A 19,203-nucleotide genomic window follows, 5' to 3' on the forward strand; every position below is an offset into this window, starting at 1 on the left:
AGCTCTTGTTTGGAATAAGTGCAGAGGGGGATCTGAAATACCATTTTCCTGGTGAATTGTGGAATTTGGTGTCGAGGGGGAAAAAGGATAATGTTCTTAGCTTGGGACTAGATGTCCTGCAGGTGCAGCCTGGGCTTGCACTGTCTCAGTAGTCGTGCCTTGAGACTGAAGAAGGTCTTGCCTCATTGAACAAGTGCCTCTGTCTTTGTCCTTGAAAGGTTGATGTATTGTTGGATGTTTTAGATAAACTACTGAACTGAGGAAATCAGGATCTGTATTTCAAACACTGTTAAAAATAGGTGTCTTTTTCTGCTGTGAGGCTTGGACTGCTAGCTTGTCAAGTTTTTAAGACAGGAATAGGAGTTGCACATTTCTTTAAAAACACAAAAACCCTGTTGAAGATGTTGCTCTGGTTCCAGCTTCGGAGTGATGAAGCAAAGTCTTCAGCTCTTCAGTGTACAAATTTCATAATAGCTGTCACTGGCTACCCTCTGTTTTTCATAAGAAAATAAGTTTTTATTCAGCTCGTGGATGTGAGAACTGTAGCAAAAATGGAAAGTTGGCATTCTGAACAGTTTCTAAGGGCAAGGTATTTTTTCTTCTGCCTGTTGCAGTGGCATATGGTCCTTGAAAAGGCACCTGCCATGAGTCCAGGTGACCTTGGTTACTGCAGGAAAGCAGATCACAAAGTGGCAAGTCAGCATGATGAAAGATTATTGGAAGATTAGCATAATAAAAACTGCAGGCTCTGCTGAGGAGGATCAGAATGGGTTTAGGATGTTTATAATTTAGACTGCTGCACTTGTGTTTTTGTTGAGCGTGGACACATCTTACCCAAAGGGCTTTGTTAGGCCCATTGATGCTGTTATGAAGCAGGTTAATAATGTTGAAGGATAAAAGCCAGCTAGCTAAATCCTTAAGCATTTTAGATTAAGATTCCTTAGCACCAAGGTGTGTAAGAAATTCTAGTGAGCAATTTTAGCTTTTCTTTTTTTCCTATATTTTGATTACTTCTATTGCCTCCTTTTCTGCTTCAGCCTGCAGAGAGAAGAGCAAATGAAGGAACCTGCAGTGCAGAGGTGGTGGTAGCAGTTTTGCTGCCAGAGGTGGAGCTGCCCTTGAAGTGGATTTGGGGGTGGGTTGGGCATCTTTCTCTGGATTAAGGGTGCACTAGGAGCGTGTGTTACAGAGAAGCTTGTTTCCAAGATCCTCTGAAGATGTCTGCAATGGTACATGTGCCAACAGGAATGCTCATCCTCTCCTGGAGAACTAATAACCCTGCAGTGGCTGCAGCACAGACTTGTACAAAACCACCTCCCTTTTGCTTTTGCAAAGTGTGACTGAGTTTCATCTCTGGGGTTTCTTCCTTACTTCCTACAATAAGGACCTGGCTTCCCTTCTGCAGCACAAGCACGTGTGAATTTCTGTGGTTCCAGCCTGGCTGGTTTGTGTTTGCCAGAGTTGATTAGACAGAGTAGTGATTAAGCTCTCCAAATAATCCACCTCCAGTTAATAAAATGTTGCTGGAACCCTGAAGGAGCTGAGGAACATTGGTTTTGTCATTCATTTTTTTGAGTAATTTGTGTAGCCCTGGCCGCTATATTCAGGCAAATGTCAGTGATTGTGAAAAGCAGGCTTGATCTGTGGCTTGCAAGGTTGCTTGAGCTGGAGGGAGCTATTAGGCTGGCAAGTGGACAGGATATCATGTGATCCTTGTAATCAAATGAACAGATGCAGCCAGAGGAAAGCTACAGCTGTTCCTGCAGCTCACAAGCCAAAAGTTAACATATACTATTGTGCAAAATGCCAGGGCCAAATTCACTGTTGGCAGGGGGAAGCTACTCTTGGAAGATTAAGGAACAGCAAAGCTGAAGTTATTTGAAATATCTGTGTTTCTTAAATCCCTGATGTGCTTTTGTAAGTAAATTGAGGAGGGGATTGTACAAGCCAGCAGTGTATTGTTTTGCATCAGCGTGTCAGTTGGCTGCTGGTGAGGCAGTAATAGATAAACTGTTTAGTGATCATGAGGAATAGTGCATTGTTCTCAGTGTTTGACAGGCCATCAAAATGCCATTTTAGTGTTTTATAAACTCCCATTTTCATAAATGGCTCTTGTCTGCTCATTTTCTTACCAGGCTGCATGTCTTGCAGCCCTAGGAAGGAGGAGATAGATCTTTAAAAGAAACTGCATTCAGTAGCTGTCCTGTGCTACATAAGTCTGCAAAACATGTGAATAGGATGTTGTAGACCTCTTCACTGACTACCTGAGTGTCCTTAGGTAATGCTTTGTTGTTGCTGACTTAACCACTTCCCAGCTGAATCTTAGCCCAGGTACAATATTTGCTCTTGCAGAGGGATTAATTATTGAAATCCTGGATGGACGCAACTAGAGACGAGCTTTCAAATCCCCTACAAATTGTCTTCCTTGCTTGTGAAGAGGGCAGTAATTCCCTCTGGTAGATGCAAAGAAGCATAGGACCCAGCTGCCTTGGAAAATTCATCTTTCTTCAATAATTTAGAAGTTCCCATCACTGTCCGTGGAAGCTCCTGTGCCACTTGGAACACAGCAAGGTATTTAATGTTATTTGCTGGTGTGTCTGTTTGAGTCTACAGCGTGTCTAGTCAGCAACAAATACTGGTCTGGGCTTGAAAAACCTACTTAATGAAAATAGAAATGCTTACATGTGTATGGTCTGTTTCTAATGTCTGCCTTACATTTTTTTCAGCTTTCCAAGAAGCCCAGTGTTTCCTTTTTCTACGGTTTGTTTTCTGCAAATAGGCTCTAGAAAGTGTTTTACTCTTGAAACAGTTTTAAAATGGGAAAGCAAGCTGAGAAATAGAATTGGAGCAAATTGCAAGGACAGTCATACTCCATCAGAGCTGGGGTCTGTCTAACACAGTGCTCTCATTCACACAGCTCTGATGGTGAGGAGTGTAAGGATAGGATGGTGCCTGTGTGGCATCATGCTTTCCTGATGCTGCTCTTCTGCTTCAGAATCTTACAGGGTTAAGGTTGCTTCTGGATCCTTGTCCAACAGCTGCCAAAAGCCTTTTTCCCTGTGAATGTGTCTAATCCTGTGATTCAGTTCATATTGTGATTACCAGAGGCACCTTGAATCTTCTGTTAACTGGGGAAATGCTTCACCTTATTTTAAATTTGCTGTCTGATCATTAACTGGATGCTATTTTGTGACTTACAACAGAATGAAAAGTTAATGTCTCTACTTTGTACCACTTAGGTTTTTTGGACTTCTCTCTCTGGATATCTCTTGTGCCCTTGTGGTCTCCCCTTTCTCCTCTTCTTTTTTCCACTGCTTCTCTTATTTTCCCCCTATTCTCTTCCCCCCTGCTCTTTTCTCTCCCTCCTTATTTTTCTCCTCTTGAAGAATTTTTATTCCATATTTTTTATTCCAAATATTTTCTACCCCTCAGGTGCAAGCTGTTCCCTACCTCTAAGTATAATTGTTGCCTTTCTGGGCAGGTGGCTGGACTCTTCTATCCTTATGGTGCATTCTGGTTTGAGCTCAGTGCTGCTCTGCCCATAATGGGTTGCACTGGCTTCTGGTTGAGGAAAATGCAACAGCACAGATGAGTTCTTGTCTGGGGATTGGTCTGACTCTTTAGCAACACAAACCACCTTGGCAGCTATTAGACAGAGCCACCATTTGGATGTGTGAGGGGGTCTGAAACAGCACAGGAGTACAGTGCTTTACCTACTGCTTTTATCTCATCCACCTATTTTTCCCAGGCATCTGGCACAGGATATTTTGGGACAGAAAGGCTTCATTCACCCACAGTCACATCCCTGTCTTTGACCATGAGTTGCCCTGAGTCTCAAAAGACTGGGATTGGTGGGAAGAATGCTGATTCTCCTCAAAAACAAGTTATCTTCAGAAAAAGCACCCGTGACAAAGCTGTGAGTACAGTAATAATGAGCTTATTTAGGTTTGAGTTTTACCTGTAGTCAGACTGAAGATTTATTAGAAAGCTCTTTTCTGTCCCCTTCATTTTTTCCTTAAGAAGGAGCGTGACCCATATTACTACTAAGTTTGAGGAGATGATGTAAACAGTTTTTAGGGCAAACTTTTCATGTGTTATAATACAAGAGAAGGCAGCTCACCTCACTCTCCTCCTGGGTTGTACTTCTATTGGTAAATGTTTAAAACAAAGCTGATTCATTGTCTTTCCAACCTGACAGCACCAAAAATCTTTAATATGCTACACTTCTTTATCCCATGCACAAGTATTTGTGTTGTACCTTTGGGAGTTGGTCTAGATCAAGTCTTCAGTTCTGATATCCTGCCTGTGAATAATCCTGTTGAGTCTGGTGGGGGTTGCATGTTTGCTGGAAAAAAGTAAATATTCCATTTAAAATGGAATTGTTCTGATCTCTGCAAAATTTATAGCTCTCTGATGTGTGTCCCCCCCTCCCCTCAACGACCACAAACATTTTATAGTTCAGTTGTGGTCATCCTCTCCCCACAGCTGACCATCTACCTGGGAAAGCGGGACTACATTGACAACATAGGGAATGTAGAACCTGTAGGTAAGTCCACAAGGTTATGTGCTGTTCTTCCTGCTCTCAGCCCTGCTTTTATCTATGTTAATCTTCATTTTTTCCCTTTCTTTCAGATGGTGTTGTATTGGTGGATCCTGCTATTATCAAGGGGAAGAAAGGTTTGAGATTTTATGCAATGTATTTCTCAGAAATTGTTTGTCTTTCTGAGCGAGATGCTAAGGTAGAGCCTTTGAAGGGTACAAATGTAACTCTCTGCCTCAGTGAGTGGGCTTCATGGGAACAGTACTCACTGGGTTATGCAAGTGTTGAAATGAGTTCCCATGTCTCCCTGAGGCAGGAGGTGTCCTCATCCCAGCCTGGCTTCACCGTTTTCCTGCTGCCTGTTTCACCTGTCCTGTGCTTCTTCCCAGTGTTTGTGTCCCTGACCTGCGTGTTCCGCTACGGCCAGGAGGACATCGACGTGATCGGCCTCGCCTTCCGCCGGGACCTGTTCTTCTCCAGGGTCCAGGTGTACCCGCCTGCTGACAAGCCAGAGTCTCTCACCCTCTTGCAGGAATCTCTGCTAAAGAAGCTGGGGAAAAATGCTTATCCCTTTTTCTTTACAGTAAGTATTTCAGAAGAGCCTCTGATTCTCCTCTTGTCTGTAGTTACCAGGCTGTTGAGGCCTGGTGATGGACTGAAGATGGGAATTTATAGTGAGTTCATGTTCTGCAAGTTCCAATTTTGAGTGACAGGCGGTGTTACCAATGGTTTTCTTTCTTCTTGCAATCCTGAGAGGTAAAGTGCAAGAAGAGCCTAACTGTGCAGTGATCACACCATTGTGAGAAGTGTTTTCTTAAAAAAGGCAAGGGAATTTGCAGTGGCTTTATGCTAGCAACAGCCCCATGTATTCTTGCCTTCCCATTCCTGAGGGGCTGGAATACTTTTTGCCATTGCCCAGTGCCAAATCCTTTTCCTTTAAAAACTTTGGATCAAATAAGGAGATGAAAAGATCTTTGACAGCTGATGACAAACGACAGCTGAGTGCCAAATTCTAACAGGAAATCCTTCCAGTGCTGTCAGTCATATGTCTGTCTTAGTGTTCCTGAGGAAGATTCACATTGTACCTGGACTCTTTTTTTTCTTCCTTGACTTTTAAAGTATTTTTAGAAGAAAGGGATTTGTTCATACAAGGCAAGTATACTAGCAAGAATTCCAAAGGGTTACGGCATTACAATGAGTGACCCTTTGTTTTCAGGACTGCTTTTGGCAGCAGTATGTTGCCTAAAACATCTGTGTACTATTGGTTTAGGGCATTTCCTCTTCTTCCTCCCACAGTTTCCAGATTACCTGCCTTGCTCAGTCTGTCTGCAGCCTGCACCTCGTGATGTTGATAAGGTAAGGCCAGTGGGACACTTGTGCTTATTGTGGTTAAGAAAAGTTAGGTGGGAAAAAAACATGAGAATTTGTTTAGCTTGAGAGTAGGAGAAAGTGATACTGATTTTACAAATGTCAGGAACTTAGGGCTACAAGTATGTGTCACAGAATTGGAGCTGAAATCCTCAGAATAAGAAAGGGAATCCGAACAAATAGCAGCAAGACAAAATCTGCAGTGTTGTAGCTTCTTTAAGACTATCACATGATTTGTGGTTTGGCTGCACATAAAATGATTGTGGCTGTGAGGCTACATGAAAGAAAAGGAGATAGAGTGCCTAAAATCTCACAGATTGCTATAAATAACATATGTTGAAACCTGCCCTGAATTAAATGCAGAGAAGGGCTGGCTTGTACGTAAGAGTAAACAGAACAAAAACCCTGTCGTAAAAGTCACTAAATAATTATATGTTCTGCAAGGTTTTTGATACTGTTAAAAATATTTCTTTTATACTGGATGTTTGTCTGGACAGCAGAACTAGGCAATCAGCCAGGCAAAGTGGGATGAGGGTTGTACAATCTAGTATCCAAAAAGGATAACCTGTCTTTTAAGCCAGGGAATTATATTATAGCAAAAATGTCTCTGTAGAGAATTAGCTGGGACTCACACAGGTGCCCCATGATGCTATAAACCTGTTAAAGCAAAGGTTAGCTTGGCATGATCACTTCCACTCCTTAGATGCTGGTCTTGGCATTACAAAGCCATCTCAGAAATTCAGTTCAGAAACCCAGGGTGGGCCAGAGAGTGTAGCACACTGGTCAGTCTTATGATGTGACCTTTCCAGCACTGGTCTCACAGGAAGCCTTTCAGGAGCAGGGTGTCATCTCTCAGAGGCTGGGATTAGGTCTCATTTATCAGAAGCACTGTAGGACAGGTGAATGTGCCAACACCAGTTGTCAGGGATGTCTGTGGCAGTGGTGGGAGGCCAGAATAATTTGCAGCTGGCAGGACTCTGTCAACTTCTCGTGTGCAGAAAGATACTGAAGCATCTGCAGATGTTCCTGTCTTCTGATCCTGATTTACAGCTGTTCTTTCTCTGTCTGGCAGACTTGTGGGGTGGATTTTGAGGTGAAAGCTTTCTCAACAGAAAATGTGGAAGAGAGGATTCATAGGAGGTAACAGGATGTGTCTCTCTTCAGCTTTGCCTTAAGGGGATGGGTGGTCCAGTGATGCACCTGGGTTGTTTGTTCAGCTTTGCCCCCTTGTCAGTGACTTCCTGGGTGTAAGCACATGGGAATGCAGAACTCCTGCCTCTGCCAAGCACTGGGTGTCACCATGCTGTCCTCTGCTCCTTCCCAGGAACTCTGCACGTCTGCTGATCCGTAAGGTGCAGTATGCTCCGGAGAGCCCAGGACCCCAGCCTTGTGCAGAGACCACCTGGCAGTTCTTCATGTCCAACAAGCCCCTGCACCTGAAAGCCTGCCTCAGTAAAGAGGTGAGGGGGCATTTGCCTGAGGCTGGGGATCATAATATCTGCAGGCCAATGGGCATTTGCTGCTTTCCCAGCTGAGACTGACTTGTCCCAGCAGTCAAGGGGCTCTAATGTAATTTCTGTCAGTGGCTACTGCTAGGGGTGGTTGAAGCCCTACCAAACACATTTGAAATCATTGAAGGAGGGGTCATTTCTCCTGTCTGGCCTCTGTGAGGTGTAATCTGGGAGAACTTGAGGGCTTGGAAGAAGTCCCCTGGCTGGATTTCTGAGCATCACATTCCTTCTAGGTATACTACCATGGTGAGCCCATTCCAGTCACTGTCACCATCAACAACAACACAGACAAAACAGTGAAGAAGATCAAAGTCCAGGGTATGTTTTTACTGTTGCTTGAGATTCTTTGAGTGTAATAGGTCTGAAAGAGAGACAGAACTTAGTGCTTGTAACAGTTTAAGAAGGCAGCTGGGGATATCAGGGATTTGTTCCTCCCCCCTGTGTGTTGCTGTTTCTTTGCTGTTCGTCAAGTGAAGTGCTGTAGCTTTTCTCCTGATTCTTGTGGCTACTTGTATGTCCTAATTTCAGGCACCAGATTTTCCCCTCTAGAAAAAGAGACCTGCAGTGGGCAATGCAGGTCTGGGAAAAGTGGGGGAAATGCATCCTTATTGGGAGGTCAGTGGGAAGGGCTCCCTGTCAGTGTGATGCTCCTGCTAACTGTGAATGTGCCTAGATAACATACAGCTTTGCCTGGTGTTCCAGAAACCTCTGGCAGTGTGAGAAACTCTGCCAGCAACAGTGTTGTTCCTCCTGAGGAAACTGAGGGCAGGGGCTGACCTTCATTGCTGTGCCAGTGTTTTAAATGTGACACTGTATGTTTTCATCCCACAAGCTCCAGAGCTGGGGAAGACAGTCTGAAAGACAAAGGATGGGCTAGAGAAAAGAATGCAGGGAGAGAACAAAATGGCTGAGGCTCCTACAGAACTATAGCAGAGAAAGGTGTTTCACTGCCAGTCTGGGATGTACTGTGATTCCCAGATATTTTTAGGCTCTTTTTTATGCCTCTGTTAGGCTTAAAAAGACCTTGTTGGTCCAGGGTTCTCTCCTCTTCAGTGTTTCAGTCAGAATTACCCTGGGATTTTTTGTGTAGGATTGAAGAACATAAGCCATTTGTTATCCCAGGCTCTGTGCTGATGCTGTCTCCTGAATGCCCATGCATGGGCTGTAGGCACACAAGAGATATCAGGACCAAAGATAAAAGCAGACCCAAACTGAGAAGGAAAAGGGACATCTTTATAGTGGAAAGAGAGGATCCCAGGAGAAACTGTGTGTTACTGACTTTCTGTTGTCTCCAAATCAAGGCCAGGTGCCTTTCAGGGAAGACAGACTTTAGCCATTGGTGTGCTGTTGGTCTCTGTCCAGGTCAGGCTTTCTGTCCTGATGGTCCCTTCAGGCTCTAAATGGATGGGGTTTTCTGCTTTCTTCACCATGTTTCCCATTCCTGGGACTGTGTTGTTTGTGGTGCATGCACACACCTGAGTGTCTGCTTTCTTCTTTCTCCCTCAGTGGAGCAGGTGGCCAATGTGGTGCTGTACTCCAGTGACTTCTACACCAAAGTGGTGGCTGCTGAGGAAGCACAGTGAGTGAATGCTCCTGCTCCTTCACACTCTTTTCATTACCCTCATCATCAGTGATGAGAGGTTCTCAAACTACAGTCTGGCAGTCTCCTGCTGTTAGTTTTCTCTCTTCTTACCTTGTGTGTGCCACACCACTCATAGTCTTTAGATGCAGCTGGTCCCCTTTTCCCAGAGCAGCAGAGATCTTCATGTTTTTTCAGGGAATGGGGATGTTGCAGAAGAGGTTTGAGGAGTAATTATCTGCTAGACGAGCTTAATGGTGGCAGCAGAAGGTTCCCAATTGCTGGAAATCTTTAAATAGAGATTCAAAACTTTTCTGAAAGGTGCTACTGTTTCACTGGAAGTCATGGACACTCTTGCTTTAGCAAGAGCATTTCATTTGGTTTCTTCTGACCTGACAAAGCCCACAGAAACCTTGAGTCTGTAGATGTTATGGAGGGTCACTTCCTTCTTTTCGCTGTACTGGCAGTACAGCTCTGAACCTCACACTGTGAGGAGGGTTCAGCATACCCAGGTACTTTATATTTGTCTGGTGTTCTGCTCTGTAGCTTAGGGACATGTTTTCCATTCAGTATTGGTATTCTCAACTAGGATTCATTTTGTCCAAATTCAGAGCTTTGCAGCTCAGAGGGTGTGGCCTCAAGTTGCACTAGGGGAGGTGTAGATTAGATATTAGGAAAAATCAATGTATCACATAGGGACGTGGTACACTGGTGGCCTTGGCAGTGTTGGGGTAGTGGTTGGACTTGATAATCTTAAAGGGCTTTTCCAACCTAAACTATTCCATTATTCTGTGGTTTTGACCTAATTTTCTGCCTTAATGTGAAATTAGGCATTTTTTACAAGTGCTTGTTTTTCTCTGTTGATTAGAAAGGGAATTTTGCTGACTAGATTAGAGGTGGACAACTGAAATTTGAACAGATAAATTACTCTCCTTTTGGGCAGCTTTGTAATCTGTTTTGAAATTCTCCTAGGTGGGTGTGTAACAAACCACAGTGTATCACTTCCCTTCTTATTTTCAGTGAAAAGGTGCAGCCAAACAGTAGCCTGACCAAGACACTGACAGTTCTGCCCTTGCTTGCAAATAACCGGGAGACACGGGAAATAGCTCTGGATGGAAAACTGAAGGATGAGGACACCAACTTGGCTTCTAGTACCATGTGAGTGGAGTTTTAAATGGCCCCAGGTCGTAGGAGAGTTATAGAGAAGAGGGGAGCATGGAGGAGACACTTCCCTCAGGACTTTGTTGTGCCTGGATGGATACATGTGGCACCATTACTAAAGCTATCATGTTCCTTCAGGGTGAACGGGGATCACAGATCTGGAGGGGACCTGAGGCTTGCCTGCCCTCCCACTTCCAGGATGTTCCCCCTAGTTCTTGCTCCAGGTGTGTGTTGTTGCTATACTGCTGTGCCACCTCACCCTGCTCTGTTTCCTCTGGCAGCATTAAGGATGGAATAGACAAGACAGTGATGGGGATTCTGGTTTCCTACAAGATCAAAGTGAAGCTCACAGTTCCAGGGTAAGTGTAACACACTTTTTGCTACATCTGCCTGGAGTTAAGGGAGGGGAGTGTGTTTGTCATTGATGGGTGAGGAGTGACCAGAACAGTCCACCCCAAGAGAAAGGGCACATGTTATAGGATATGAAGCTCCCTGTAAAGCATAAATTGCCTGGAAAACAGTCTTGGCCTATCTATAGAACTTGTCCTGAGCCAAACATTTGGTGTTACTCCCCTTAGATACCCTATAACTTCTTGGTTGATGTAGGAACCTCTGGTTTGCATTGCAATTTTTGTTTCAAAGCTATAAGCTATTTTGTGAGAAATGAGGTGAAACTTTGTGTGAACCTTTTATGTTGGCATCACTGTTCTCCTTGTTTTCTTTTGTAGCATACTGGGAGACCTCACTTCCAGGTAAATGTCATATTTCTTTTCAGACCATGCAGTCCTAGTTGTTAGTTCATCTCTTTATACTCTCTTTTTATTGCCATTCTCACCTCCCTAAAAAAACAACTGCCCCTTAAGCGGTTAGAAGCAAGTAGTTTGTGTTTCTCCTGTGAAAATGAAGCTATTACAAAAATATCTTTTGATTTTCTATACATGTGAGTACATTCAGCACACAATAAACTCAGTCTATATAAGTGAATATGCCTGGGATATTTGTGGAGAAATTTGAGCTTAACTTTTTTTGAGAGGAAAATTATGATTAGAAAAATACAAAAGAGTGGGTGAAGCTGGAGTTGAGGGCTCAGGCTGGCCTAAGGAGGAAGGAGGCTGAACCAGGTATGTGTGTGGAGCTGTGGATCTGATGCATTCTTTCTTCTCCCTAAAGTGAAGTGGGCACAGAGCTGCCATTTCGTCTCATGCACCCCAAACCTGAGGAAAAGAACCCAGCAGGTCAGTTACACCTGGTTTTTGCCTTTGTTCAATAACAGGCTCTGGTGAGATCTTACCATTGTAAGGCTTAGAGGGATTTGTGCTACAGGAAGCCTTCAGAGCCTACAAGGCTCCAGTATGGAGCTGTTCTGTGTGTTTGTGTGTCTATATATGTGTGTGTGTGTGTGTATGTATCAACCTCCAGGCACTAAATAACAGAGAGCAGGGATGCAAAGATAGGAGAAAATGGAAAAGAGTCATGTTCCCTTTCATCTTTCATGTATGAAATCACAGTTCAGAGAACAGGGGTTTGAGGAAGCTCTGCACAGTTAAATCCTATGACTGCAGTGCAAAATATTCTATATGAGGCTGTCAGCAATTCCCAGCCAGATTGCAGTATAAGCAAAAAATAAAAAATCTGACACAGAAAATACCTAACACTCATGAGCATTGTACAAAGCCAAAATACTTTTAAGCAAAGTGAAGAGGTGATAAAACTACTGATGATTCTTGAGTCCCTGTTACCTTGGTGTGGCATTTGCCATGGTGTCTGTGATGTGGCCTTCTTGTTCAGGGGTTATCCAAGACCAACATCTCTTCAATGTTAGGTCTCTGTGTGGAAGGGAGGGACCTCTGTAACAGTGTGAGGAGCAAGCCTTACCCAGGCATCTTGAGGCCTGGGATCAGATGCCAAAACCACAGGCTGTCAGAGCATCCTCCCACTTCCTCAGGCCCTGGCTGGCTCTGTTCACCAGTGGTGAGCACCAGGATTGCAAGGTGCTCACACCAAATCAGAAGCTCCTGTACAGCATCTGAAGCCTCTCTTGACCACCGGACACACCACCAGCCCTTTCTTGCTGGGGCTGTTACAGATGAGCTGTCTTGTCCTACTCTCTATACTGGGACAAAGTTTAGTGGGTTTCAAACAAAAGCCATGGCTGCTTTTGTGCTCTTTTTTTTTTTTTTTTCCTTTCATTTTCTCTTTGTGCCCAAACTGACTTAAAGCTGCTGTTTCTAAGAACATGAAACTTTGACATGAAACTGACAGTGGAACCTTTGAGAAGAGTTATCCTGAGATAAATGCTTTGGTCTATACTGTAAGTATTAGAAAGGGGTGACTTAAGTCCTTACTGTGTGAAATTGTTGTAGGAATCAAGTGTGAGCAATGAGAAGAGAGCTGGTGATCCACTCCACATTCAGATGCTCTGGTTGGGAATCAGGCTTTGCTAATTATGGATGTGCTGGAGTGGGCAAAGGTAGCTTTTATCTCTCCTGTGACAGTTGCACTACAGGAAGCTAATTTTCCCTGGGAAAGCCCCTGCTGTGAGCAGTGCCAGCACATTCTCTTGGCACAGAAGTGGTGGTGGCTGGAATGGCACTGGTGATTTCAGGAGTGTGGCTGGTGAGGGCCATCTAGTGCCTCTGGACAGCTCAGGAGCTTTCATGGACACCAAGGAAATCTTGAAAACTTCTAACAAGGCTCATCCAAAGGTTTAGGCAACTGTAAAGAATTTTACATTTTTATTACATGATTTTTTTGGTGTTAAAAATGCCAACAACCCATTTTTATTACTTTATACTTTTGGCAGAAGCATTTGTAATATGAGGAAAAATGGAAGTCAGGCAATTCTCCCTCCTAAGATCATTTCAGAGGAGGGATGATGTACTCCTTTATACAGTACACTCAAAAGGATGTGAGCAGAGGACTTTACCAGGAAAATGGAGACCTGCACTATTTCTCAGATCACTTCCCCCAGCACATCCTCTTACCAGAGGCACAGCCCACATGTTGTTTGCTACATCAAAGTCTTCTAGGAGCCTGCTGTCAGAAGTGTCAGCTATGTTCCATGCATTTTGTACAGATGGAAATACCAGGTTTCTTATAAACTGAAAAAAATGCAGGTAATTTCAGGAGCTGTCCCCTGGGAAAGCCCTGCAAATGGTTAACACAGGAAATAAATGCTTTCTCTTAAAACCAGATACTCTTAACACAACAGAAAATTCCTCTGAAGCCTGAATAGCTGACTTGAAAACTGTGCTGGAATGTGATGTCTGAACTTATTACAGGGAATAAAACAGTCTCCCATATGAAGCTGGTAAACTGAAACACTTTTCAGCTTTATTGGTTGGTAGTTTTCCATGCACTGTGCTTCATCACTTTTCCCAGTTGTGAGTTCAGGCTTTTTAATTTTTTCTTCTACCACTTTAGCTCATGAACTCTGAGAAACATAATGTGTTTCATTAGTGAAATGCCATCTAATTTGGAATCAAGCAAATCCAGGCTTAATTGCAGAGATGGAGCTTCAACAAACGGTGTTTGGAATCTCAGAGGTCCCAAAAGATGGAATTTGTTGGCTTGTTCAGCAGTCTCTGCAGTGAGTGTAGGCAGAGGTGCATGCACAGGGAGTTTTGAGATCACTCCTTTTCTTCTTTTCCATTCCCTTTTGTTTTTATTGATGAGTCAGTAGGGACCAGTTTGCCTACTGCACCTTCCTGCTCACTTGACTGTCTTAAGGCACAGCTGGAAGAACAGAAAGAAGTCAGAGCAACCATCTTATGGAGTTAAAGCTGGAGTGGGATTAAAAAATGCCACATATTGTGATTTATTTTGCAGTGGGGGAATATCCTTTTCTTTAGCCAAGGTGATTTATGGCAGAACTAAAATGTGAAGCATCAATGCATTTAATCATGCAGGGCTGACTGGAGTACAGGGCACCTCAGAAACATAAGCTTCCCAAGAACATGAGGTAATTTTTTCAGGGCCAAGCCAGGGCAAGTGTGAGCAAGTGCTGTGTGCTCTGTTTCACAGCAGATGGCTTTGCCCTCTCCAGCTGTCTGTGAGCAAGCTCTGAAGCATTCATCACTCAGTAAACAGCAGGTCTGTCACAGTGCATGGCTATTGCAGATCGCTTGATCTTTCTTCCCTGTGCCTGCAGGAGACAGAAAACAAGCAGCTCTCTACCTTTCCTTCCCCATGTTTATTGCTTCCTTCTCTTGATCTTCAGCAAGGCCAGGATTTGCATGTTTCATGTGTGCTGGTTTTGTGACTGTTTTTGGACCCATGTGGTTCACATGCGGTTATTTTTAGGCAAAGCAGCTCCTGTCACATTGGCAGTCTGTCTGTTCTGCCTGTTGACAAAAAATGTGCAAGGATCTGTTTCTTTTAAAGATAGATTCAAACTGGGCTGTGTCTCTTCATGCTTCAAGACCTTTCCTGGTCAGCAGTTAGCCCAGAAGTTCCTGCTGAGTTTTCCTCAAGACTGTGGTCTCAGCATGAATTCTTTGGTCTGGGGTTTTCCTGACAATCTTCTGATGTTTTACGTTTTGTGGGCCTATGTCTTGGACACTGGCCTTTGTTTTGGCTGTTGTTCAACAAATGGTCATTTATCTGCTCCCTGATTAAACTTGCACAAAAGGGCTGTTTTCAAGAAACCCAGGAATGCTTTGTCCCTCTAACAGTAAAGTAAAGGAATACTTTCCCTGTTTTGGTATTGTGACTTTCAGAAATTAGGACATTTTAAAGCACTGAATGTCTTGGAAAATAACAAAACCCACTCTCTTTTTCTTTTCTCCCCTATCAAGTTAAGAGAGGTTAAAAGAAAGTTTATACTGAAAATTACCACATGTTATGACTTTAATTATATGGAATAATTTCTGTGGCTGCATAATAAAAGATTCCAGAAAACCCTCCCCTGAGAGGACGATAGTATTCTGGACCCTCATCAATCCCCCTCCTATCCCAACCCTCAAAACAATTGCTGGAATGCTAATTAAAAGAAGCAAAAGTCTACCCAATTTCTGAGAATTTTTCAATATTATAATATTAAATAAGCCACAGGACAGCCAGAAAACTCTGGAGTGGACCTAACTCCTGCTAGCATGCAATTGGAGCATGTTGGAGTTAGTGTTACAGCCTGAAGGTGCAGTGGTGCATCTTTGAATGTAATCTTCCATCTGAGGTACATCATAAGCACTACTCTGCTGCCACACTATCTGTGTATTGACTCAGTAGTCATTTATCTGACAGTTAAGTATATGCCCAATTGGAACAATATCTATTTCCCCCCTCACTCCATTTTGTAAAATCAGTTTCAGATCACTGGTGGGGATCTTGCTCAGCTTCACCCACATCTGATATCACTGTTCCCACAGTAATGAAAGTACCTCCAAGAAGGGAAAGAGAGCAGACTAAAGGAGAAAAAATGGAATGAGAATGATGCTTTATATGTTGGAAATTTTAGAAGTTCTAAATGTTTCATTTGAAATCCATGTCAATCAAGCATACATGCCCTGAGACTTTCCAGACTTGATCTTGGCTTCTGTCCTGGTCTGGAGAGATTCCATCAGGAGTGTCTTTACATGAGCCATCCTTTGAGGCATTTTGGCTGGAGTGGCCCCCTTTGGCATACTTTTAATGCTGACTTTTCCAGCAGTGTGTGTTGTGGATGGGAAGTCTCCAGGTAGTGAGTTATCCAGTCACTAAAGTGCCCCAGATTTTTGCTTCTGTAGAACAAGGGTGCTTTGCTCCCTGACCCAAAGCCATGAGAAATAAGCTAGTTAAGTGACTATGCCTTCCTAAAATAACTGTGAGAACAATAAAATCCCTGCAAATACAGTCTCCTGCTTATTTTAGGCTGTGTTGAAACAGCTTTCAAGGAGTCCTGCTAGTAATCAGGATTTGTTATAGTGTGGTTAGGAAAGATCCCACTAAAGAAACACAAATGCCAAAAGTCTTGAAACCATTTTTAGGGCAAGATGAAATCAGGAGTGTTGCTCCAAAAGCCTTAACCCATCTGATGAGAGATCCCTGAGGTGTTCCTGTACTTTGACCTCTAATTTTAATGCCTTCATGTTTATTGAACAAAAGCATTGTCTTCTCATCTAAGCTGACTTCTTCAGTCACAGTGATAGAGCAATTAAAGCTGACATCATGTCATGCAAGCACTGTCAGCTCAGTCCAGGTGTGTGCACAGATGTCTCTCACAGCTGTGACCATGAGCAAGTGTTGATGGGAAAATCTGTCTTTGTTCCGCAGCCCTTCAGATAGCTTGGGCAGCGTTGCTGGAATGCTTTTCCATTTGGGAGATCAAGATTTGCCTCATCAGGTGTAGTTATGCACATTTTGAGAATTTCTGGAATTCTACTTGTACTGCTGCAAATCCTCCTTCTTGTCACTGCTCTGACTTGTCAGTCTGTACGTTTTTTGCATTAAACATTTTGCAAGTGTTTTAGCCATCTGCTGTTCTGACTACCCGGTGTGTCTCTTTTCCTCCTTTGCTGCATGCTCATGACTGCAGGGAAGGATGGGTAAGTTACTTTTAGTATTTCACATTCTAGCTACACTTGTGCATTGACTCTTTTTAAAACTCCTCAAAACTGTTCAAAAATCCCCAGCTTAAAATTCAAAGTGAGCAAGTTACTGTGGCCTGACAAATGACTGCTCTGAGTTAAACAGCAGTGAATATGTGAAGATAGATAGATTAAGAGATTGTGTTTTGCCTGACAGCACAAACACACCCAGGAGGGATGTGTTTGTGCTTTATAGCTGGAAGTGTAAGGAACTTATTAGGTTTGACCATGTGCCTCTATTTTAGTATATAAGGAATAAGGGTGAAATGTTTCACATTTTATTCCTGGACAAAGCCCCTTGCAAGCTCTAGGCTGTTCAGCTAGCTGATAAATATGTATCTGGAATGGACATGATTCAGTACAGATGAAAAACGTCCTCAGTTTGTGCCTTGACTTGCTCAATCAGCTGCTTTTCATTTTAGCTAGAATAGCACCAGTGAAGATGGTGCCTGTGGGAATGTGATCCAAATCACTTTGAGACAAAGGAAACACTGCCAGTCTGTTGTGGGCTTCTCTCTTCATCCTGTGTGTTGCCTACAGCCTACTGGTGTAAAAATAGGGTAACATCATTTTGAAAGACCTGTGTTTCTTTCATTGCAGTGAAGCAGAGCTTGTATTTGAGGAGTTTGCTCGTCAGAAGCTAAAAAATACACCTGATGAAGAGGACAAGCATTCACCCTCAACTGATGAGTGATTAAAAGAACAGGCTGACAAAGGAGCTGTGTTGTCTGGCTTCAAATTACAAATGTAGGACCCAAGTTTCTAGTAATCTGCATGTTCTCAGTTCATACATTGTCTTCCAGGGATCAGCCCTGAGGTCAGTGGACATGACATCAGGAATCTCTATTGCTTATTACAAGATTCATCTTGAATGGGGCAAACACAACACCTGGTTCTTACTCAAGCTACCAGAGGATGACAGGACATCTGCCATATCATGACTTCTGCTTTCAGGGCTGCCTAATAAAATGGTTGGTTGCTTTCAGCACTGGTGAGAGCTTTAATGAGGGTTTATGCAGCCTGCCTGGACTTATTCAGTGTCAGAGTCTGTGACTTTGAAGTGCCAGTGAACAAAATCCTAGCCTGGAAGGCTGGCTTGCATCCGTGGGTGATTCATCAAAGTTTCTCAGCAGACTGTGCAAAACTGATTTTATTTCCTTTTGGTTGCTTTTGCCTTGATGCTGTACCAAATTCAGCCAGTGAATTTTTTCAGTGCTTGCACTGTCCCCCATGTGGCTTTCACATTCGCTTTCTGTACCATTAAAATGTCTCACAAGTTGTCTCCCACACCATTGACAATGCTGATACACAGTATTAGCTTTCTAGTAATATGCTTAATAACCATGTTATTAAAGATGAGATAAATGTGCACTGTCAATGAATTGCCTAAAGCTCCCTATATAGAATGCCAAACAGAAATACAAGTCCAGACAGAGTCTGTATTTAATCTAGTTTCCTGTAGGCAACTGCTTCAAAAGAAGGTGCAGGAAAATTAAGGAGGAAATTATGGTGCAGCCTTCCCTGAGGAGCCTTTCCCAACATCCATCTGCCAGCAGTTGGTTTATGCTCTAAGAAATGAGATTGCATTTTGCAAACTTTGTTTTCTCTTGTTGATCTGGATATTCTCATTATCCATGTAAATGTCAGATATTTTCCTGAATCTCATGTAAGTTTTTGCTGAAGTGAGTTGCATCAGCTAATTACATTTTGCATGTAAAACCAACTGTGTTTTATTTTTCTCATTTTTGCTTTAAATCTGCTTTTCAGTGTCCCTGGTTTAAATTTCCCTGGAAAGTTGGAATGCAAGACCCACATTTATTAATATAGACTTACGTTTCCCACCCTACACTCTGCAAAATAGAATTAAGAACTTCACACTTATATCTGTTTGCTTCTGTAAACTGGTCTTGATTAAGTTGCTGGAAGCAGTTAATTAAGACCACAGCTGACTTCAGAGTTCCATCAGTGCTGTCCCCTAACACACCTGTTCCTCATTGCTGTCCATTAGTCACAGGTGTCTCACCTTAGCTTGAATTGCAAGAGGCACAATGTTTGCTCTGCACTGGGTGTTTTGCTGCTAAAGGAACCTGGCCAGTTCCAGGTGTTTGTGATCAGGATAATTTCTGTGTGATTTCAGCTTTGGGGGAGGGTCAATCATTTGCACCTGGATGTCTGGGAAGGCTTTTCTCTGGTATTTTTGTTAGTGATTTGTTGGTGGCTCGAGAACACACAGAAGATCCAGTAAGTGAAAGAAATTACTGGTTGTGAATATGCTGGAGAGCAGGAGTTCAGAAAAATCCTTTTAAGATCTAAGAGAAGGAGGGGGAACAGGTCTTCAAAGTGTATCTTTCTCCACAAAGGTGTTTCCTTCAGTGTTTCTGGCTACTAGGCCTGTAAGTATGGGACCAGTAAACTCAGAGATCTGATTTTTTTTTTTTTTAAATTTCTTATATGTCAGCTTTGTGAGGGGCCTCTCTTGCT

The 19,203-nt window shown here is 43.1% G+C and overlaps 1 protein-coding gene across 10 annotated transcripts; it reads left to right on the top strand.

The window, feature by feature from the left end:
- Positions 1-74: 74 nt before the first annotated feature.
- On the top strand, positions 75-18,445 carry SAG (S-antigen visual arrestin). 10 transcript variants are annotated; one of them, XM_059855230.1, is made up of 16 exons: positions 75-2,571; positions 3,749-3,916; positions 4,486-4,546; positions 4,633-4,677; positions 4,930-5,123; positions 5,837-5,896; positions 6,981-7,048; positions 7,233-7,368; positions 7,653-7,737; positions 8,926-8,998; positions 10,019-10,156; positions 10,441-10,518; positions 10,888-10,911; positions 11,330-11,394; positions 16,671-16,680; positions 17,323-18,445. In XM_059855230.1, the coding sequence occupies exons 2-16, from the start codon at positions 3,818-3,820 to the stop codon at positions 17,414-17,416; spliced, it is 1,230 nt and encodes a 409-aa protein (XP_059711213.1). In that variant the 5' UTR covers positions 75-2,571; positions 3,749-3,817; the 3' UTR covers positions 17,417-18,445. The 10 variants fall into 10 exon arrangements, 9 of the variants coding, with proteins under 9 accessions (XP_059711213.1, XP_059711211.1, XP_059711205.1 ...); XR_009487644.1 differs by having other exon boundaries at positions 4,633-5,123; positions 16,409-16,680; XM_059855228.1 differs by having other exon boundaries at positions 16,409-18,445.
- Positions 18,446-19,203: the final 758 nt, after the last annotated feature.

This window comes from Haemorhous mexicanus, chromosome 10, assembly GCF_027477595.1.
Source record: "Haemorhous mexicanus isolate bHaeMex1 chromosome 10, bHaeMex1.pri, whole genome shotgun sequence".
NCBI classification, from domain to species: domain Eukaryota; kingdom Metazoa; phylum Chordata; class Aves; order Passeriformes; family Fringillidae; genus Haemorhous; species Haemorhous mexicanus.

Coding starts and splice junctions, on each gene's coding strand:
- SAG (XM_059855222.1), top strand. CDS start 3,818: ATGAGTTGCCCTGAGTCTCAAAAGACTGGGATTGGTGGGAAGAATGCT. Junction 4,547..4,632: donor AGGGAATGTAGAACCTGTAG/GTAAGTCCACAA, acceptor CCTTTCTTTCAG/ATGGTGTTGTATTGGTGGAT. Junction 11,395..16,408: donor TGAGGAAAAGAACCCAGCAG/GTCAGTTACACC, acceptor TTTGTTCCGCAG/CCCTTCAGATAGCTTGGGCA.